Source organism: Melanotaenia boesemani, chromosome 11 (assembly GCF_017639745.1).
Source record: "Melanotaenia boesemani isolate fMelBoe1 chromosome 11, fMelBoe1.pri, whole genome shotgun sequence".
NCBI lineage: Eukaryota > Metazoa > Chordata > Actinopteri > Atheriniformes > Melanotaeniidae > Melanotaenia > Melanotaenia boesemani.
Genome location: NC_055692.1, coordinates 25964204 through 25987733, shown reverse-complemented (window position 1 = coordinate 25987733; position 23530 = coordinate 25964204). Strand labels below are relative to the sequence as shown.

Here is a 23530-nt window from a genome sequence, read left to right as displayed (position 1 = left end):
ACTAAATGCTTGTTTCAAATGTTATGAGGAAGGGAAGGGAAGGGAATTTGTTGTACAGGCAGCCATTGACAAGTTCATTTGGTAAACAGTGGCGATAATTCTTAGTTCGTCTGCTTAACCTTAACTGTATTTTTCTGTAGGTTCTAACCCACTCTTTGGGAAGATATCCATTCCCATCAAGTTGGTTGAGAATGGCTACCAACAGGGATGCCAATGAGAGCACCCCGCTTTTGGACTCAGGAAACAGACCCTCACCCCCATCTGTCTTCCAAGGAAGAAAACTAGCTTGTGCAGCCATCCTGCTGGCCTGAATCATTAGAAAGGATTGCATTCTATGGCAATCACATCAATTTGGTTCTGTTTCTCAATAGTACGCCTTCTACTGGGAGGGTACTCAGGCGAGTCAGGCACCTCTGATGTTCATGGAGTAACTTACCTGATTTCACCATTTGGAGGATGGTTGGCAGATGCATATCTTGGAAAATTCTGGACCATTGCTTCAAGTTTGATCCTATATTTTATTGGCATGCTCTTTTTTCCCTTTCATTTCAAATGAAGACACTAGGATACGTCTATGTGGAGAGGAGGCTAGCATTTCCCGTGCAACTGCTGAGTGTCTGAGCACTAACAGTACTCCTTCTGGAAATGTACCTGCCCCATCCGCGCCCGTATTGTGGCCCTCTTGTCTACAGTGGACTTTTTCTAATTGCATTAGGTGTGGGTACTGTGAAATCCAATATCACTCCCTTTGGAGCAGATCAGGTAAAGTATAAGCCATATTGCTTTCACATCTCCCACTTCATAAACTTTTTGTTGAGCTGGTGTTCTTTGCAGGCCAAAAAGTATGTGTATTCAAAGCTTTGTTATCTGGACTGTGTAAAATTGGGCATGCAGTGTGACTACATGGAGGCCAGACATGTGATTGGATATCTGTTGTACCATGACATCTCACAGAGTCATGCATGAATTTTATCATCACGGCAATTTACAAGTAGAGCCACGTTTACACAGATGTATATACCATCAAATTAGATTATTTTGACATATCTGGACTTCTAAACCCTTGAGCATATTTGATACAGGTTCCTTACAGATAAAGATTGTACATTTGAACAACATCTCAAGGTAAATCAGAATGTAAACCTTTGACCTCAGATGCTGGCTTATTTAACACCTTAACCACTCTAAATATCTGAAAATCTACTTTCCCTACAGAAATTTTCTTTTGGGTTCAGTTTCCCTGCTTGGATAGATGGTCTCACATTATCGTTTAAGCACTTTTTGATACAATGCTGAAAGTTTTCTTCACGTGCACCACAAGGCTTTTCTCTTAAAGGCTCTTCTCTTACTCATGCAAACATGAGAATGGTGATTATGCCCAAAAACTCCTAACTTAGTTTAAAGCATATATTCTCAAATATCCAGTCTTTCCATTTACAAGCTCAAGTTTTACTCCAGTGTTATTGTTGGTATTGCTTTATCCCCTCATGCTGGTCAAATTTGTTACAGTCCTGAATCTGTACTGTATCTTGTATCGGTACTGAAGATTCCTCCAAGTAGACAGTGTTGTAAGATTTACTTGGGGATCTTCACCACACTTTTGGGATTTTTAGAGACTTGGGTTGGCTCATTCTAGGCAAACTTATTTGAAATCCCTACCACTTGCAGATGGTTGTCTTTAGTATGAAAGATTTCTGCAGATAATTCATGGATCTTTTAAAATTTTTACCCAGACTACTGGGCATCCACTTTCCTTTTTATGAAGGCCTTAAAGCTGTTTAGATCCTGGAATTGTGACGGTACACACTCTCAAAAGCAAAGAGAGTAAGAAAGAGACCTTTTATGTCAAATGTTCAAATAAGGCAGGTGCTGCTTGTTACTTCATAAGGGGATTTGAATAATTGACTCATAATCTGTAATTCTAACATTAGGGTATGTAGAAGAAACAAAACTGAGTGTAGTCACATTTACCATGTAATCTGATCCATTTATTTACTAGTATATCACCAGTAAATGCACACTGTTTCAATAGGGTGCTATTTTACTGGAACTTATATTTTGCAAAAGTTAATTTTAATTGAATATACTGTAGTTATTTCATGACTGTATTATAAGTAGATTAGTTTTGATCACAGTCAAAGATAAACCTTGCGTTGTCCACCCATGCATACAAATGTACTCACACAAACACACTTTATTTATACTTTAGCAGTAATAAGAAGTAGAAAACACATTCAAGGTTTGTGACAAATAGAATCACATTATCCAGAAGAGCCTTTGTAAGATGCCATTATAGAAATGAAACTGTTATTCAGTGGGGTCCTTGAATGTCTACACACAATCTTACAAGGATAGAACATGTTTTGAAGGAAGTGGCAGAGTCAAGATGATTCGTACTTGAGCCCATTTCCTCCAAGATTTCCATATTTATAGCAATATCGCCTTGCATCGTGGTCAAACACTAAACATTCATTCTAGTAAAACATTAAATAGACTCAAAGTAAATGGGATGCATCAGCTAGGACAGCGGTCCCAACACACCTGATTCAAATTATTGGCTCATTAGCAAACTTGTGCAGAGCTTGTCAGAAAGCTGTTTAAATTAGAATCAGGTGTGTTGCAGCAGGGAGACATCTAAGATCTGCAGGATAGTGGGCCTTGAGGACCAGGGTTAGGGGCCTCTGAACTAGGTTATAATTAGTGTAAGATCAATCATCAGAAATGACTCAGTTAAAATCTATCATGTGATTGTAGAAGTTTTCCACTAATCTAATGATCATCCAGTTACAAGTCTGAACTGTGAGTACTTAAGTGAAACTAAATGTTTCCTGTTTAATGTGGCGTGATTCTTGTTCTAGAAATAACAGCACCGGTCTCATGCACAGAGTTGCAGTTTTACTGAGGCTGCATTTCGGACAAGAACAGCTCCATTTGTGTAGTTAGCTGGTGATCGATTGATCTTATAGTTGTGACATGTAATTTATGCAGGATTCACAGGGGAGAAAAGCTTTTTCTATCTTTTCCCCTTTAAGGTATTGTGCTCTTATCAGCAAAATACATGTATTGATCCCACTATGTATTTATTTAAAGACAAGACAACACACGATAACAATATAGTATCTTGCATCCCACATTCCCAAAAGAACTGGGACATTATGTTAATATAAATAAAAGCAGAATGCAGTAATTTGCTAATCTCATAAACCAGTATTTTATTCACAGTAGAACATAAAAACCATACATGGAAAACCTAATTAGTTGCGACATGTTCACACAGCTGTTTCATTTTAGCTCCACTGCCTTTTCCAGCCTTTTGTTGCCCGTATCCCTGCTTTTTTAAGACATACGGAACAAATGCAAAATAGCTAACATTTTATATGTTCTATTTTGATTAGAATACTGGTTTATGAAATTAGGTGGAAGCGCTAAAGTATGATGTACTCTGTGTGTATCATTTAAGCCATGTTATATAGTTGTATTGCAGTTTTGTTTTTTTTTTTAGCTAACATTGTGCAAATACAAATACGGAGACAATAAGAGTAAATGGACTTGTACTTATATAGTGCTTTTCCAGTCAGTTTGACCACTCAAAGCTCTTAACACTACGTATCACATTCACCCATTCACATACACATTCACACCCTGATAGGCACATCGGGAGGCAACGTGGGGTTAGGTGTCTTGCCCAAGGACACTTCGACATGTAGTCAGTGGAAGCCTGGAATCGATCCGCCTACCTTCCGGTCAATGTTCAATTTATTATTTACTTACTTATTATTTAAATCGTGTCCTGATTGGAAACAGATAATTTTCTTCTGAGAATAAGTATGTTTTCTCGCATAGATTTGTAACTGAATTCAGTAAATTCATTTCAGCTGTCATTTGGGATTTTGTTGAAATTTGGGCAAAATATGAATTCCCTGTTTATCTGTGTAACCTTTACATCAACCCTGTGCTCTTCACATTTACACAATTCCCAACAGTGCCCAATAGAGTAGCCGTCAAACTGGGGTTAACTGCAGTGCAGCAGTACGTTGTAGATCCAGCAGAATAAGGATTAAAAAAAAAAAAAAAAGGAAAAACATGTGACCAAAGGAGCTGTCACAACAATATAAAGAGTCAGCCAAAAGTATGCAGTGATGACAAGGTTACTGCAGCTCACATACAACACAAAGGTTTCTCCTCTAAAAACAACTTATGTCACTATACCACTGCTCAAACAAGTCCTTTTGTAAGCCAGGAATATACCCTCCATAATCTAACTGGAAAACCTTTTGTTTAGACTTAATTCTGTCCTTCTAGTTTTTCCAAAGCAACAAGTGTTTATTACAGCACTGGTCGCAGAGGACGCTCCCCTGCTTTTCCAATGCAAAGGTAGCTGTGATGAGAAGTTACAAGGACAAACAGAAGACTTCTTTGCTTGCTTCTTTCTGGTGCTTAAAACGAGACAAAACTCATCAGCAGAATCAAAGCTTGACATAGGCTCTCCAAAGGCAGTTAGTTACACTTACTGACTGGAGTCATAGTCACTGGTGCCATCAACCACCGTTAACTTATGTTCAGGCTGACTGTAGTCTTTTGAGAAAGCCTGAGCTAGCTAAATGTAGCCACCTAGCCTGACTTGGCGGAGATGTTCCTCGTGAGGTAAACAACTTCGGAACTGAGGGATGACATTTCATTTGTTATCACAGGTTACCTGCCTTTAAAATGTGTGTTTAGGTGTATTCATTCTGCTAACATGGGGGTCTGAAATTCCTTACTACTGTGTATTGTACAAAGACAATCCACTGAATGGAAACTGGTTTGACAGCTGTTGCAAAGTTTTCTTACATTCACCATTTGCTAATGTATCACCATCTGCATGTTGACTGGTGGTGTTATCTTACAATGTGTGATCATAGGTCAAAGACAGAGGACCCGAGGCAACTCGCCGATTCTTCAACTGGTTCTACTGGTGCATCAACCTTGGAGCAATCGTGTCTCTGGGAGGAGTGGCATACATCCAGCAGAATGTCAGCTTTGAGCTTGGCTACATAATTCCCACTGTGTGCCTTGGAGTGTCCTTCCTGGTCTTTCTACTGGGACGTACTGTTTTCATCACAAAATCTGCTGATGGCAGTGCCTTCTCAGATATGTTCAAGATCTTGGGCTTTGCCTGCTGCTCACAGAAACCAAAAGAGCCTAACTTGCTTCGGTGAGAGAGTCCTATCATTTCTCTCTGTTAGTAATTTTTAGGTAAATTATGTGCTGATAAGTAAATCGTATATAGCTCATTTGTCAAGCAGTTAAAGAGGTAAAATCCCCTCCATGACAGACCAAATACTTATATAACACCGGTCTACTTAATTATTTTGTAAAGTAGGTCTCTGTTACAAATAAATCCAAAGTGAAATAAAATAATTTTAAACTGTTGGACATATAAGTACAAAATTAAAGCCACAAAAAGATCTTGTATTTTACACATTGTCAACTTGTCTTGAATGTTAGATTTTCTCGTAGTTTGTTTCTTATGTGAGCTGCAAGGCAGCGCATATAGCTTGCATATTTGGATAGACCTTTATCTTAAATCCTGTTTGAGCTCCTCTATATTTTTGCATTCATCTTCATTCCCTGTGGTGAAAAGTTATTCTAAAGTGGTGAAACTTGACTTTGAACCAAAGTAGCTCAATCGGCTCAAAAACTTGACATTGAATATTTTAAGTTGGACAATCCCACTGCCTTTCAAGAATTTCCTTATTAAAGCATTTTCTCCAGAGATGAGGATTATAGGATTTAGTACAAAGTTTCTTTCCTATCTCTAGAAGTGCTATTATTAAAGGGTAAGATGTTCTCAAAAAGGCTGATTAAGTCTCCCACTTCAAGAGTTAAAGCTAATTCTAGCATATTTTGTATTTAATTATTTTTTTTAAATGAATATTATGCTTTCAATCACTGTATTTTAAGTATTTAAGGTTTTTTGTCTCTTTTCTTTAAAGCAACAAACCAACACTACTTGATAGTGCAAAAGTGACCTATGGAGGAAAATTTCCAGAAGACAAAGTAGAGGAAGTGAAAGCACTGGTGAAGATCCTTCCAGTTTTCTTTGCCCTTATACCATACTGGACTGTGTACTTCCAGGTAAGATCAACCTGTGTTTTGTAAAGTTGACAATTATGAAGAAATTTGATTTGCCAATATAGGCTTTCTCCATGCAGACATGCTGAAATATGTTAAAATGTGGGAAGACTATTTTCTGCAGAGGAACAGCTTTGCACCAGTGACCCCGTTGATCACAAAGTCGAGAATTACTTCATGCTGAGACTAATCTTCTTATTGTGTTGCAGATGCAGACAACATACATCCTGCAGAGCCTCCATTTGAGGATTCCTGAGACAGCCTCTAACAGGACTCCTGACTCCCATCAGGTAACCAAAAGTGGAAACGAAGTATGTTTCAATAAATGAAGTATTGATTTTGTTTTAATTTAGTACTGCTACAGTACTAAATGCTAATACTACTAATACAAAATAATTTGGGATTCTAATCTGCTTTTCAATAAGTGGTTTTGTACTAAATGTTTACTGCTGAAGGTAAAGGAGTCATTTGGACACTGGCACACAATGGCAGGTTAACAGTTGGAGGCAGCAGCACAGGCTTGTAATACTTTGGAGATTAAGCCAGAACTTTACAGACTAATACCTCGCAGATTAGCAACCTGCCTGCGATTGTATCTCTCCACAGCAGCGCCTCCACTTGATGCTTCCTGACGATTGTTGCTGATGTAACTCACTCCTACAGATTATATGTTGAGTTCTGCTGGATTTTGATGGCTCTCTCTCCACTGCTTCACATGATACATGGTTCCTCAAAAAGCAAAGGTTTCAAAGCAATAAAGTGGCACAGACTAGAACATGTAATATGTACACAGTACCATGCCCGTTGTCATTACTGAACAGACTTGTTTGAGGTGGTGAAGTGTACTGAGTTCAAGGAAATGTGAAGTGAAACACTTCTGTAAACCACACAGTTGTCACAAATATGCCACCTTTAAATTATTATATACTCATACTTGTAACGTTAAACAAATGCTTACTTGCCTTTACTCAACATTTTGTAACCAAGTTAAAGAAGTTTTTACTTTTTTATATTTATTTTTTCCCACAATGTTTATTTGGTCTCAAAAGAGGAACTAAGCTCTCTCTGCTACCAGCTTTGACACTGCTCAACATCAAAAGGGAAGTGAGATTAGATGCCTCTTTGATTTGCTCCCTCATCTTACCTGACACATTTCAATGGCTAACCTGAACAAATATGGTCTATCCAAAGAAATGTGACCCATACTAATGATGCTACCTTAGAAGTGGAGGAAGGACTCAGTGTTTTGCAGCTGCTTACACTCACATTAAATCCTTAATGCTTATTCATGCCTCTTTTGTAGAGACAAATCTTTCTATTGAAAAATTCTAAAAATTAAAACTACATTATAATATTGACCAGTGTTTATGTCATTTTATTTCATAACAAGACTAAGAAATAACTGTTACAAAAGTCACACATTTTTATAAGCTGTGAAGATTTAAAGCACAGTGATTTCTATCATTTATATCGGGCTTTTCCTGGCAAAGAGGTTGTTTCATGTAAGATTTCCTGTCATTTTTATAACAATAATGTGCCAACAAGAAGCAAACACTTCTTGATTGCTAGTAGTTGAAATTGAATTTGAGGGTAAATGATGCTATCATAAGTGTTACACCAGAGACACACGAGAAGCTGGAATAGCATTTGGAACTTGAATTGCACAAAAAAAGCACCAACAGTTTACTCACTTCATTGTTGTCGCAGTGTGATAATGCCTGAATTTATAGGTGCTTTGTATGCTTATAAGAGCTTTCCTTAATTTCATCTGTTGTGGTAACACAACCCCAGTTACTCATTCAGAGATCACATTTCATACCAGTAGATTCAGATTTGAGCTGTTCAAAGGTTATTTTGAAGAAATGGCTTACCATATACTCTATCACCTTTTATGGATATGCATGCTGTAAACAGAATGCTACCGGTACTATGGCTGCTCCTGCAGGCAATGCAAATAATAATACTATTATTATTTCAGGGCACATTTATTTGACTGTGGGCTTTCTTCACCTGTGAAAATGAATTATTTGTTCATTAAATTATGTTTGAATTTGACCACCTGGGGGTGCCAAAGCAGTACCAAGAATTGAGTGTGCTCCCTGAACAACACATGCAAACACAAACACTGTGAACTGTGTTAGAATGCACTTTACACTCTCAGTTGCTGTCATGCTTTGTTCCTTATGGTACATATTTATCTTATCTGTCTTCTCTGGATCCCCCAGATGACATTCCGCTTCCCGGCCGCATGGCTCACCATGTTTGACGCAGTGCTCATCCTAATGCTGATTCCCCTTAAAGACAAAGTGGTGGACCCCATCCTGAAACGCCGTGGCCTGCTGCCCTCCTCTCTGAAAAGGATTGCAGTGGGGATGTTCTTTGTCATGTGGTCAGCTGTGGCAGCGGGTAAGTGCTGTACCAGAGATGTTCTCAATCAGACCATCACTTAAATGAGCCAACACCAAAATAACAAATTTTTTGTTTGGTAAATGCCACAAAGTCAGTACTTCTATGGGAAAGATAATGACAACCTTAGTTGTGCGTGTACAGTATTTACTCATTTTATTTCTCAACACCACTTTTGAGAATTTTTAAAGTTACATTGTTTAAAATATACTTTGAAAATGGTCAGAAAACCAACTTTTGAGCAGTCCTGACTATGACTTAGGCATTTGGATAACAAATACCTGTAGTGTGTTGCATTTTTAAGAAGTCAGAAGATGGTTAGTCGCTTGTGTATCATCTGTCACTGAACAAAAACACCCTCCTCCACCAGCACAGAGGTTGGACCTTTTTTTTTTTTCTTTTTCCTGCACCCATATGCAGCAGTGCTCCTCAGTCTCATTTAACCTCCTGTTGATTATTTTGGAAATAAGTCTCAGTCAGGATACATCCAGGGTAAGATGGAGGTAGAAAGAAGGCTAACACCCTTAAGAATCAATGTTAATTCTATTTTCAACAACCAATGCTCTTTTTCTTTTCGGAGGTGAACATTATATCCTCTACGTGTAAAGACGCAATGTGCACTAGTGACCTTTAGATATTGATTGATGTTTGACTATTAATCGTGCACTTAATCAAATTTGAAAACAGTATAAGGGGTGACTCAGTCTTTTTTTTTTTTGTCAGAAGAAAACAAAATCATAAAGATGCCAATTATAAAATTTAACCCCACAGTACCAGTTATAGATATAAAGAACACTCCAGAACGCTTACATTTTCTCAATTCTAGAGTAACATAGTTATAAACAATCAGTTCGCAAACAGTTGTTGTTAGTAGGTATGCTGCATTAGCAACAAGCCACATGCTCAATAAACCGGTGTGTACAGTTTAAAACATGTTTGTTAAATGTCTTTTCAGTATCAATTCAAACAGAATACTTTGCCATATGTCAAAACTAAATTTATTTAGTTTTTTCATATGGTAAAAGCTCGGCTTACATCATGAAAGACATTGTTTTGATCTGCTCAAATAGCTGATTCATGCCACCTTATTTACATATCGTTTGAGGTTCAAAAACCAAATTCATGTTTTAGAGATTTCAAGGGAGCAGTACCAATTTGAATGTCTGTGATGGAGAGAAAAATGTCCTGGAATGAAATGTCATCCTTGAGCTTTTCCTATTTTTTTTATGGGCAGCTTCACACATTTTATTGGACTTTTTTTTTTTTTTTTTTAAGTCTGTCTTAGCCAATCAAAGCATCCTTTTTCAGTTAGTGTGATGTGATAATAGCTGTATTTAGTAAAAATGCGCAATGTGTCAAGTAGCATTTTCTTTTCAGTGAGTGTGTTATTTCCTACTAAGGATGGCGCTCCAACATGTTCATTTCAATTTTTAAAAGCTCTTCTAATATTTATTTTCCATTTGGCTTCATGGAAAAACTGCAAACCTTGCATGTGAATTCAAGGGAAATAATTTTAGAATACTGCAGAATGCAATTTGGAGTTCTGGGAGTGGAGAGAAAAGGTTTAAGATGGTGCTGTGGAGTGGGCATTGGTCACAGAATACAAGGTGAATACACAACTAGTGTGCAGTTCTGACCTGGATTTTAAGAATCACATCAGATTTATACAGTACATTGCTTTTTCAAAGGAGCCATTTAGACTTCATAATGAGACTGTATCTGCAGCTGATTTGAATAATTTTCTCCACATTTGTCCCGTTTTACATTTATTTCATCCTGAGACTTACCTTACATTATAATTACATTTTGACTTGCATACTCAGTTGGCTTTTTGTGTGTCTTCAGCACTTATCTCTACCCTTCTACTAGCTGAAACGATTCTTAGAGACAGGCAGATTGATTATAGTGAATATGCCGCTGTGCTTTCTTTTGCCCAATGAATATCCAGTTGTCAGCCTGCTGCTCTATGCTCCCTGTGCTGACCAAACCACTGCTGCTCAGCGTTAGAATCACTTTTGTCACCTTGTGTATGAAATTTGCTGGAATTTGTCAAGACTGGTGCGGCAATATTTCACATGGTTTCATAGTACGTGTCCGGACACATTTCACAGCATGAGGATAGGTGGACCTCCTATGCAGTGCTGAGAGGGCTGAAGACAAGCTGTCAGGCTGCCAGTGAATCTTTTCTCGTCATTTATGTACAACATTTGCAGATTTAACACACATGAAGGCTACAGAAACCATCTTTGAAAAGCTGTGTAGACATTGATTATGAAAAGTCTTTTTCTTTTACATTTTATCACCTTCCCTTATTTTTATTTAATAATTTGGTTAAAACTTCTTGACTTTTCTAAAAACATCTAATTTGTTTTAAAAAAGCTAGGGCATAGTTCCTGAGAATCATACCGAGTTGTTTAATGTGGGATGTTTAGTTGGGGTTGTGAGGATGTGTGTTTAATGTGCGAGACTCGCTCTGGGCAAACCAGTGGCTAAACTGCCTGAGATGGACAGCTGGTATTATTGGATATCCGGATTACAAGGCTAGAACTCTTCTCAAATATAGCATTAAGTGTAGTTATGATCGGAGGCAGTCTCTGGGAGTTATCTAGAAATAGCTGCTGGGTACACGATAATAGCTATCGAATAAAGCTTTAAAGAGGCGGAAGCAATTGATGACAACTGCTTGGTTGTTATTATTGAGCTGTCTGCACTGTCCCATTACTAACTGCCAGAATACGAAAGCGTGCCGATGTGATCTTAATGAAGTGGTAGGAAATCCTTAAAACTAGCTAAATCCTTAATGGGCTGTCACTGAACAGTTTGATTTTTGCTGCATTTGGCTGTTTGTTGGTGCCCTGCATGTCAAAGTGATGAAACAAGTGTGTCTTCCTCCCTATTTCTAAATTTCTAACTCTTTCAGTAAGTGTGTTTCAGAATTATTACTATACATTTGTGTATTTATAAAAAAAATTATACTTTTAATTCTAAGATTTTATGTATCAGGACATAAAACCAAAAATCTGCTGGTCCTTACTAGGTCCTAACTTGGGTAAATACACCTTCATCTATACAACATTGCAGGAGATATCACATTGGCATTATTAATTAACGAAATAAAGCCTAAATACAGAAGCAGTTTGTGGAAAAGCGAAGTATACTCTTACTGCTTTCATAGGAATTAAAAAGGACGGGCTGGGTCCTACTGCTTCCACTAATCAAATGCACTTGATTAATTGTTCATCAACAATTTTTAGTATGTCCATAAAAGCAGACATTTTTGCTGGTCTGGGGAATTCACCAGCAAAAATGTGTTTTACACCGTGTGTTTTACACATTGCTAAGGAAGAAAGACGTCAGCAATGATCCTAATAAAAGAAAATGTTGCTGCCATTTAATCTGGAAGAAACGATAAGGGAGTTCATGACACTGCAATTAGTAAAATACTGAAAATGTATAGCTTGTTTTGGAAGGGTTGCTAAATGGATGTCTCTTCTCTTTTTGTTGCATCTGAACAAATCACAAGACTCCATGAAAAATATGTCCTTTGGAGCGAAGAGGTCAAAGTGGAGATGTCTTGTAGCCTGTGTGTTGCTAGTTCAAACCTCGGCCTGTCGTGTTCATGTCGAGGTGTCCCTGAGCAAGACGCCAAACCCCAAATTGCTCCTGATGGGTCGTGGTTGAGCGCCTTGCATGGCAGCTTTCACCATCAGTGTGTGAATGTATAACGTAAAGCGCTTCGCATATCATTCCAGGTACAGTAAAATGCGACACAAATATAGACCATTATTGTACAGCACCATGTTTGATGAAAACTAAACACAGGACATCATAACAAACATTTCATACCAACTGTCAACCACGTTAAAAGAGGGCTGATAATTTGGGTTTGTTTTGCTGTCCCAAGACCTGTGAACTGCAGCCACTGAATCAAAATTGAAACCCCCCTGTATACCAAAGTATTGTCGAGTCAGATGTGATGCCATCTGTCTGACAGATAAAGCTTGGTGGAAACTGGGTCATGCAACAGGACAATGACTCCAAATACAGCTGCAGTTCTACATCAGAATGAGTAAAAAGAAAAACAGTCAAGGTGTTGCAATCGCAGAGTAACAATCCAGATGTCAACCTAAAAGGAATGCTGGGAAGATCCTTAAGAGATTTGGGCAATATCAAATCTCAAAATGAAAAATGTTTTAAAGAAAAAAAATTGGGCAAAATTATCATTAACGATGTAAGAGACTGATAACATACAGAAAAATATATTCAGTTATTGTCTGTAAAGATGGTTCAACAAGCTATCGAGTCACTGGGTGGGTTTTGTTTTTTACTTGTTTTTAAATTTTGGCAGTTTACTAAATCACCTGGTAAGGACCTTTTTTCTTTTTTTTAAAAAATGTGTTGTGAAATATATAATCCTTAAATTGAAGAATATGTAACTGTACATGCATGCACATTTGTTTTGCACATTAATTTTTCCCCCCACCTTTCATCTAAATGTGTTTTTCTGTTTTTCTGTCTCAACCCAATCAGGTATTTTGGAGACCAAACGCCTGGAGATCGTCAAATCAAATGGTACCATTGACCAGGTGCTTGGCAACGTTATCTACTATGCAGCAGATTTACCCATATGGTGGCAAGTGCCTCAATATGTGCTGATAGGAATCAGCGAAGTCTTTGCCAGCATTGCAGGTACAATTGTTTGACATCCTCTAAGGAATATCTGTGTTAAAAGCTGTCATTTAACTCTGGAACTGGGTAAATGTGATTCAGACTACCCTTTTACACACATTTAGTGAGGGTATGGATGTCTTTATTTCATATGTCTTCACACTGAAACACTCTGAATAGGCTGTGAACTAAAACCTGTAGCTTGTAAGCAGAATGCAGTGAAGACTAATGTCTAAACCCCTTTTTGAGCAACTTGTTCGAGAAGTTTATTTGAATATAATGATAAAATATGAAAAAAAGGTGGGGAGTTCAAAAGGTGTGAGTGGAAGCATAAGCTTAGCTAATCCGACCCTAGTACATTACAATTATTACATTATACTTTAGTAAATTACATTATTGATGATAATAGCTAGGCATTGCATCATCTTATAATGAAATAAAAGTGATAATGATAATAAAGCTCACTTTATAAATAAATATCTCTTTAAAGAATACATGTTTGTCACAGAGCTATATAGTTTTAATAAGTGTACTAACAGTAACGGTCATAATGATAGTATAATAATAATAATAATAATAATAATAATAATAACAATGATAATAATGATGATGATAAAATCAATAATAATACCTAGCGTATATTTTAGTATTTGTTAGGAGAAACAATCATCATGTCGGCCCGGTTGTTCAAACGTAATCCACTTGGATTTATAAGATAGGATCAAATCTTGAAAATGGGTTGTTCAAAAGGGAAATCCGGATTCCGAAATTGGCTTGGATCACGTAATCCAATCCTGGTTGTTACCTGTATAAAACCCCTTAGTCTGGGTCGTTCAAAACTTTTGAGTAGGATGCGGATAACTTTGATCCAAAAAAACAGGATTATCCTGATCCCAACAACGGGTAGGATTACAAGGCAGATTTCAGGAAGAACATGTCGTACACCCTAACAGTTAATGAGATAATAGAACTTTTTATTCGGTGCATATGCTAATATTTATTTTGCACCTGAGTTGTTAAACCGTTACAGTGATAAAGTGGTTAAAATAGGGAAAGGTTACCTATTAAACCTTTCAGCATAGTAAAGCAAGAATAAAACATAGCATCTTGTCCCCATGGAAATAAAACCCCAAACAAATTCTATAACAAACACACATACAATAATCAATCTTCCTGTCATTCATCACTGCATAATCAGAAAAGAACTTGTTCATAATTTCTCGCGATTGCATCTCTCACTACACGTCCCGTCAGTCCCTCATTCTGACAGACTGCCAGAGGTTGGTCGGTTCCTCACCATGCATCATTAACGTTGTCACAGAGGGGGGACATTGCGCTTTTTTATTTAAGACGTTCCAGAAATATCCACAATGTAGTTGTTAGCAAATTAGTTTTATATTTCTCCTCCAATGAGAAGTAATAAAATTATACGTAGAAGTAGATTTTCATGATTTCCTGTGTGTTGTCGCAAAGTGATCCCATGCCATCTCTTCTACCTGTTGTTCTTCACATAGCTGGAAGCCCGCATTGATTTACATGCTGGAAATCCAGATTTGGTGATCCTGAAAAACAGGTGATCCACTCCAATGTTGCTTTGAATAACCGGAATAAAAGTAAGATGGATTATGTGATCCCCCGTCCTGAAAAATGGGAATCCCAAATCTGGATAGCTTTTATCCGGATTACATTTTTTGAACAACCAAACAAATTTTTTGACTACTACTCCCAATTTCTGTGCTGTTTGAGTGCCATTGCTTGTGTATCTTGCCTGGCCTGTTCCCCAGTTTTACCCCACAAACAGACACACAAAAACCTTTTCTGGTAGTCCTCACCAAATGCATTTTAAGTTTTATGTTCCCTCATAAATTATACCCCCAAATCTCTCTGGCAAAAAAAAAAAAAAAAAATTGTATATTGCCGATAATAGGTTCTTGCTAGCTTTAAATTTATAGCACATAATCTGTGTTGTGATAATTAACCAGGTTCTGGAGTTTTAGTAATTTAGAGTGTAAAAAAAGAGTTTGTATGTTCCAGATAACTGACTTTATGTATTATATGGACTGCCCTCTTTTGAAATATTAGTAGTGTGTTTTTATACTTGTTGCCCCAAACCTCCATACAGTATGTTAAGAAGGGTAGTATTAATGAAAAAGAAAATAGTGATTCATCATACAGGACCTATTTAATTTAATTAGTAATGGATATATTTTTGCGACTTTATTTTGTATGTGTCTGTGTGCCACTCCGCCAACTATTGAATGATTTATCATGTCAAATGCTTTCCTTAAGTCTATGAATATGCCATCTGGAAGTTTTCCTTAATCCAATGTATTATTTATTTCTTCCGTTCCATTATTTTGAAAGAAGTTGTACTTTGCATAAAATCCATATGGACTCTGGTTTAGTAGTTCACATTTATTTAGGTTTTTTGGTATTTTGTTAGTTTTCAAGGATTTTTGAAAATTGTGGAATTAAGGAGGGAATGACACTGGCCTATAGTTTGTGTACAGATGTTTGTTTCCTTGCTTGAATAACTTTGATTCATTGTCAGAAAACACCAGCTTAATGCATTTGTGAGTTGGTATCCAGAATAATTCGCACAAACCATCCACTGGTACTTGATTATCCAGATTTTTCTTTCAATTTTGCAAGTTATTGTTCAGTAATATGTGTTCAGTTAGGAACATTTATAAATGGACAATGGATAAAGTGACCTTTTGACAGTTGAAACGAGCAGCTTTGCCTTGACTCTAGGCATATGACTGACATCACTGTTCAGTTATAGTAGACTATAAGATGAACAAATGTGCAGTTATATTAGACTGCCTCATTTATACCTGATTGTCCAGTCAAACATACAGCACAATTCATGTCATAAACCCTTCACCTCAAAGTTCAGTTAACCACATTGTTATCTTAAACCACGATGAATTAACATGTACAAGGAAATACTTATTACAGTATACTGCCTGCTTCCTCCAACACACAAAAGACTACATACTCATTAGAAGTAATACATAGAAATCATATTGATACATAATTCTACAACTTCATCTTGTAAATTTCCATCTGCAGCTGGGTAACTCATAACAAACTAACCTGTGGGGAAAAATGTGATGCTGTGTAAAATGTCAATAGAAACAGAATGCAATGATTTGCAAATCATGTAATCCCTAAGTATGGGGATATTTCATCATCTGCAGTAGATAATAAAAAATACAGAGAATCCATATAAATTTCCAGACACCAGGGACAAGGATGAAGCCCAAGATTGAATGATCCTTAATGCAGGTGACCCAATTCTAAAGTCAAAATCCCTTTGTTTTCTCATTTAAGAAAGAGAGAGAAAAAAAAAAAAAAAAATTCTAGTAATGCACTGTGCACTATGTTCACGGTGTAGTATAAAACTGAAAACAGCAAGGTTTGGGTCCATACATGCACGCACACACACACACACACACACACACCCATCCATCCATCCATCCATCCATCCATCCATCTATCTATCTGGGGTCAAGTCGCATGGTTCAGTTGAGTAAGTAGGCAGGGAAGGGCAGACTTCCCTCTCCCCGGCCACATTCGCCAGCCTGTTCAGGAGGGTATAGTCTGTCCAGCGTGTCCTGGGTCTTCCCCAGGGTCTCCTTTCAGTGGGACGTGCTGGGAACACCTCATCAGGGAGGCGTCCAGGAGGCATCCTGACCAGATGCTCAAGCCACCTCATCTGGCTCCTCTCGATGCGGAGTAGCAACAATTCTACTCTGAGCAGCGCCCGGATGACCAAGCTTCTTACCCTATCTCTAAGGGAGAGCCTGGCCACTCTGCGGAGAAAACTTATTTCAGCTGCTTGTATTTGCAATCTCATTCTTTGAGTCACTACCCCCAGCTCTTGACCATAGGTTAGGGTAGGAACTTAGATCCACTGTCAAATCGGGAGCTTTATCTTTTTGTTCAGTTTCTTCTTCACCACGATAGACTGATACAGAGTCTGTATCACTGCAGACGCCGCACCAATCCGCCTGTCGATCTCCTGCTCCATCCTTCCCTCACTCGTGAACAAGGCTCTGGGCTACTTGAACTCCTCCACTTTGCGCAGGACCTCTTTCCCAACCTGAAGAAAACACTACACTGTTTTCCGACTGAGGACAATGGTCTCGGATTTGGAAGTGCTGATTCTCATCCCAGTCGCTTCACACTCGACTGCAAATTGCTTCGGTGAGAGCTGAAGATCACAGCGCGATAAAGCCAACAGAACCACATCATCCTCAAAAAGTCCAGTCCTGAGGCCACCAAACCAGATCCCCTCACCACCTCAGTGACGCCTAGAAATTCTGTTGACAGAAGTTATAAACAGAATCGGTGACAAAGGGCAGCCTTGGCAGCATCCAACCCTCACTGGAAACAAATCTAATTTACTGCTGACAAAGCAGACCGAGCTCTGGGACCGGTCATACAAGGACCTGATAACTCGTACAAGAAGGTCCAGCACTCCATACTCCTGGAGCACCCCCCCACATGGAGTACCCTGGGGACACGGTCGAATGCCTTCTCCAAGTCTCAATCCGAAGTTAAACTATCCAACAGATCCTCCTCTCCGGGACCCCTTGAATGACCTTTCCAGGGAGGCAGAGGAATGTGTTCCCCCTGTATTTGGGGGACTGAATGGTGTGCTCCTTTTTTAAGAGGGGGACCACCATTCCAGTCTGCCAGTCCAGAGGAACTGTCCCTGATGTCCACGCGATGCTGCATAGGCATGTCAACAAAAACAGCTCTACAGCATCCAGAGCCTTAAGGAACTCCAGGGGGAACTCATCCAGGAGCTTTATAACCACCTCAGCCCCTGAGATGGGAGAGCCCATGACAGGGTCCCCCGACTCTGCTTCCTCGTCAGAAGACGTGTCGGTGGGATTGAGGAGGTCTTTAAAGTATTCCCTCCACCAACCCACAATGTCCCAAGTCAGCAGCCCCCCATCCCCAATGTACACAGTGTTGATGGAGCACTGCTTCCCCCTCCTGAGCCACTGGGTGGTGGACCAGAATCTTCTCAAAGCCGTCCGGAAGTCATTCTGCATGGCCTCTCCAAACTCTTCCCATGCCTGAGTTTTTGCCTCAGTGACAGCCAAAGCTGCCTTCCGCCTACGCTGCTGATACCCATCAGCTGCCTCCGGAATCCCACAGGCTAAAAAGGCCCAATAGGACTTCTTCTTCAGCTTGAGGGCATTCCCTCACTGCTGGTGTCCACCAATGTGTTTGGGAATTTCTGCTGTGACAAACACAGACAACCTTACGGCCACAGCTCCATTTGGCCGCCTCAACCAGAGGCGCAGAACACAGCCCACTCGGACTCAGCTGTTTGAAGGTGGGCTGGAGATGGGATTTGAAACTATTTTTGACAGGGGACTCCACCAGACTTTCCCAGCAGACCCGTTTGGGTCTGCCAGGCCTGACCAGCATCGTCCCCCACCATCTGTACAAACTCACCAGGTGGTGATCAGTTGACAGCTCTGCCCCTCTCTTCACCTAAGTGTCCAAGACATGCGGCCACAAGTCCAATGATACAACGACAAACGATCATCGAATTGCAGTCTAAAGTGTCCTGGTACCAAGTGCACATGTGGACACTCTTATGCCTGAACATGGTGTTCGTTACGGACAATCCATGACGAGCACAGAAGTCCAGTAACAAAACACCACGCAGATTCAGATCGGGGAGCCGTTCCTCCCAATCACACCCCATCTAGGTCTCACTGTCAATACCCACGTGAGAATTGAAGTCCCCCAGCAGAACAACAGAGTTACCAGGAGGAGTGCTCTCTAACACCCCATCCAAGGACACAAAAAAGGGTTGGTACTGTGGTTCGGTGCATAAGCACAAACAGTCAGAACCCATTCCCCCACCTGAAGGGCAGAGGGAGGCTACCCTTTCGTCCACCGGGTTAAACCCCTACCTACAGGCACCAAATCGGGGGCAATGAGTATGCCCACACCGGCATGGCTCTTCTCACGTGAAGTAGCTCCAGAATAGAAGAGGGTCCAGCACTTCTCAAGGACAGGCCTAAGCCGTGCATCGAGATGAGTCCAAGTATGTCTAGCTGGAACCGCTCAACCTCACTCACCAACTCGGGCTCTTTCGCTGCCAGAGAGGTGATGTTCCATGTCCCTCGAGCTAGCTTCTGCAGCCAAGGATCAGACCACCAGGGTCCCCGCCTTCAGCTGTCACCCAGCTCACACTGCACCCGACCCCTGAGGCCCCTCCTGCAGGTGGTGACCCCACAGGAGGGGGAGCCCTTTTCACCCTTTTGGACTGAGCTTAACTGGGCCCCATGGGCAAAGGCCCAGCCACCAGGTGCTCCCCTCTGTGCCCCACCTCCAGGCCTGGCTCCAAAGGAGGGCCCCAGTGACCCTCGTCCGGGAAAGGGAAACCTGGATCCATCGTTTTTATTCATCATAGGGGTCTGTTGAGTCACTCATTGTCTGGTCCCTCCCCTAGAGACCTCCCCTAGAGACATCCGCTTTAAACGTTATCATACATCGCCGTCCCTTATACCTTCATGTGTCTTTTACATTGCAACAGTTGGTTAAGACAATTCCTCCACTAGTGGGCAGTGCTGAGGTCAGAGTGCAATCCTGCGATCCATTGTCAGTTTCAGTCACTGTTTGGCAGTGGTAATGCATAGCTATGAAGTTGTTTCCAACCACCCAGCACACCCTAAACACTCATAGAGCCTTTTTCAAAAGCTCGTGCAATTTCTACACTAGTCCTCGTCTTCATTCTTCTGTTTTTTTTTTTTTTGTTTTTTTTTTTCCTCCTTCCTGTTCCTCTTCTCTGGTTTTTCTTTCACTGGTCATGTCAGCTATTCTGCTTAGCACTATCCCCGCGATTTCCAGTGGTATTGCTCTGTTTTCAGGGTTAAGTTACGGACCCAGGAGACACTAGAGATGGACGAAACTGTTAATCTGTCAGCGTATCCGTCTTCTGGGTTGAGCACAAGTGGGACTTTAGCGTATCAGTTGAATGTCTTTAGGGGAGCTTCTCTGCTTTTCAGGGGAGCCGAGCTCACCTCAGCTCCCCCGTTTTTAATCTTTCTACTTACAGAAGACAGAGAATTTCATAGAAAACAATACAATTCTAAAACTATTTTATTTTAAATTACAACAGCCAGACCAACTTTTCCCTGAAATTTTGTAGGAATGTCATGAAATGTGTCTTAATTCCAATATTTGTTTCTGTTCCTGCTGACTTTATCATCCTGAGACACATGCTCGTCAATGTGTTGCTGTCTATAATCCTTCACAGGAATTTCAGTTGTGATTGCTTTCCTCTGAGAAAAAGATTTACTGATATTCTTTGGGGGAATATGATTAAAATTCCAAGAACTGCATCAAAGGAGGTTAGATGAGTTGATGCTGGAAGTGATAACCTCAAGGTCTTTTTTTCACATTGTTAACTGGCTCTCATTTCTTGTGAACCTTGGCCTCAAGAAAGAAGAAAGGGTTTAGAAGAAATGGCCTTTCATTAGGAATCATGAGAAGCTGGAGAACGTTCTTGCAGTAACTATAATATAATAAAGCTAGGCTAGGGAAATGCTCTTATGCTTTTACAAATAGAATCTACACATTCTGAGAAAAGAACAGAAACAACATCGACAATGTTTTTTTTTTTTATCAAAAGATGAGAGTTTGTACTTGTCAGAAATGCACTAATTGTGCAACTTTGTTGAAAATTCTTGGTGGTTGTGGGCCATTTCTCACCATTTTTTATTCTTTTTATTTAGGCTTTTAGAAAACACACAGTATAACAGACATTTGTCATACAAAAAAAGAGGAAAAAAACCCACAGCACGGAGACAAAAGAGCTACAAAAAAAAAGCCTGTGGGTGGATCACCACCTTCTTAGTTTTTGTCTAGTGATGCCAAAAAGGCATCCAAATCTCCTGAAAGTGGGCCTGTACATTGCTTTCCCAAAATGAGTATGCTTTATCCTAGCTATGCAGATCATCTCATTAAGCCACCTTTTAAAACATGGGACGGAAGAAGACTTCAAGCTGAATAAAATAATTCTTTTAGCAGCAAGCATACCTGTTTTGAGAGCCAGCCTATATCTAGAACTATTGAACAGTTCAGAACACAGGACAGGCACTCCTCGCAGAGGTGATCTGATAATGATACACCGAGATCCTCACTCCATGCATTTGCTGTGGGCCATTTCTGTCTTATAATACACCCAGAGTGCACAACTAAAATCTGCTTTGTATTCAGTTTATCTGTTTAAAGCTTTTCTGTCTTTATTTTCTTTTTTCTGTATTTCTCTTTCTCTATGACTATGACTTGAGGCCTCAATTATCTGTGATTCAAGTTTGCTAAATTCTCTAGTCATGATTGAATCATTCTCCTGTTACAGTGGAGCATGTTTTTGTGGGCATTTCCTTGTACTGTAATACTTGTTTCCAAACCAAGAGGAAAGACTGAGACATTAATATTTAAGAGTTTTTTTTCTTAACCCTGTGGAAGGATTCTTTAGTTATTCCTATCACTTCAAGGTTTTTATGGGAATGAACATTCATCATCTTTAAGCTTAAAATTCATAGATACTGCAATTTGCGTAATAAGTTTGGGTATTATGTAGTGTTTAATTCAGGCTTCCGTAAAATATTGGAATCCATACAGATCTAACATGGTCTTATGAAAGTCAAATCCAGACTAACAAAGCTATAGGGGTCTTTGAAATAAACACACTTGCAGCCCATACCATCCCACGGGGCTTAGTTCAAGAAAAATTGGCTGACAGAATAGTGACATTTCTCTGGTAAAGATGGATATTTGTCTTTAGTCGAATTCTGTGTCTGATAAATCTGTTTAAAAACCACTGGAGCCATCCAGCATTCCCTGATGCAGTTGCCAGTCTTGTAGGCCAGTAAGTTATTTCTGTTCACGCACCAAATGTTTGACTACTTTAAATAAAAAAAAAAAAAAAAAAAAAAAAAAAAGCAAAACTACTTCAGCAATAGGGTTTTTTTCTGCAATAACTCTTACAAAAAGTATTTTTTTAAACAGCTTTACCAACCTTCCTATATACATAGCTGTATTTATTTGTTTTTATTTATTTTTACATAAGCCTGTGCACTGCATTTAAAAGTTGTTTATCCTCCTTTAAGGACAGTGTTGAAATGTAAACATATCTAACTGAAACTTCTTAATCTCTCCACACAGATATAGCTATAGGGCCTCATCTGAAAGATTATATTTTTGAGGTGCCATGAAATGATCAATGTCAGCTTGTAGCAAGAGCTCTTTAGGCGAAAGAGACTCAGTTTTTTTTTTTTTTTTTTTTTACTCCCACACTTATTTTCCTTTCACATCCCTTGCTCATTTTTCTTAGTCCTTTTCTATCATGACACATTAAACAATAAGTGATGTGTACTGAGCTGAGTAGGTAGGTAGGTACCCAAACCATCACAGACCAGTGTAACCAAAGAAAATAAGCTACTAAGCAGCTGACAAGGAAGCATTTTTCTCTCAAACACAGCATACTAAAAACTGAGAAGTCGCTGTTAGCAAAACTCATAATGTTACAAAGATGGATAAAGACTTGTGGATAAAGACTTGTATTATATCACACTGCACCGTCTTATCTTGCCTCTCTACTATAACCAACAGTTCATGTTATTACTTGTAGCAAAGTGTTATTACACTGATAGTTTCCTACATACCTAATAGTAAACATTACGGTTGCCAGAAATTATACTTGAATGATTTCTCAATTTCTCATTTATATCAATATAATTATTCTCTTTATTGCAGGCCTAGAATTTGCCTATTCTGCAGCTCCCAAATCCATGCAGAGTGCCATCATGGGGCTTTTCTTTTTCTTCTCTGGGATCGGCTCCTTTGTTGGCTCCGGTTTGTTGGCTATTGTGTCCCTCAAGGAGATCGGCTGGATGTCATCCCACAAAGACTTTGGTAAGTGTCACAATAAAGACTTTAGGCCTTCACTAATTAAAACCACTGTAATTGATGTCTTGTATTAACACAATTTTTAATGTTAGAGACTTCAAAAGTTGTAATATGCGAACAGGGTACTCTATTCCTCTTGCCAGAATGATGCCACAGGTTTTTAAACCTCAGTGTACTGGTTTTTATGCTTTCACCTTTACTGTGACAACTTTGCTCTCACCATTCTTCATGCATAATTTTGGTCATAGCAGGAAACTGCTAAAAGCTTTAAAGACCTGCTGAATAGTACGTCAGCACCAAAGAAATACTTTAATGTAGTGAAGCATTTTGCAACTGAGTGGCTTCAATTTAAGGAAATATTCACCAAATGCTTTCAGATGTCTTCAACACA

The 23530-nt window shown here is 39.2% G+C and overlaps 1 protein-coding gene across 1 annotated transcript in view; it reads left to right on the top strand.

The window, feature by feature from the left end:
* The window catches only part of slc15a4 (solute carrier family 15 member 4), a 32870-nt gene that overhangs the window by 296 nt on the left and 9044 nt on the right, over positions 1 to 23530 (top strand). The window contains 12 exon segments of the mRNA XM_041998546.1: positions 141 to 308; positions 310 to 376; positions 379 to 420; positions 423 to 532; positions 534 to 667; positions 669 to 762; positions 4902 to 5194; positions 5976 to 6117; positions 6324 to 6404; positions 8340 to 8520; positions 13051 to 13209; positions 22987 to 23145. Of these exon segments, the coding sequence (XP_041854480.1) occupies positions 192 to 308; positions 310 to 376; positions 379 to 420; positions 423 to 532; positions 534 to 667; positions 669 to 762; positions 4902 to 5194; positions 5976 to 6117; positions 6324 to 6404; positions 8340 to 8520; positions 13051 to 13209; positions 22987 to 23145 (1579 nt within the window). The 5' untranslated portion in view covers positions 141 to 191.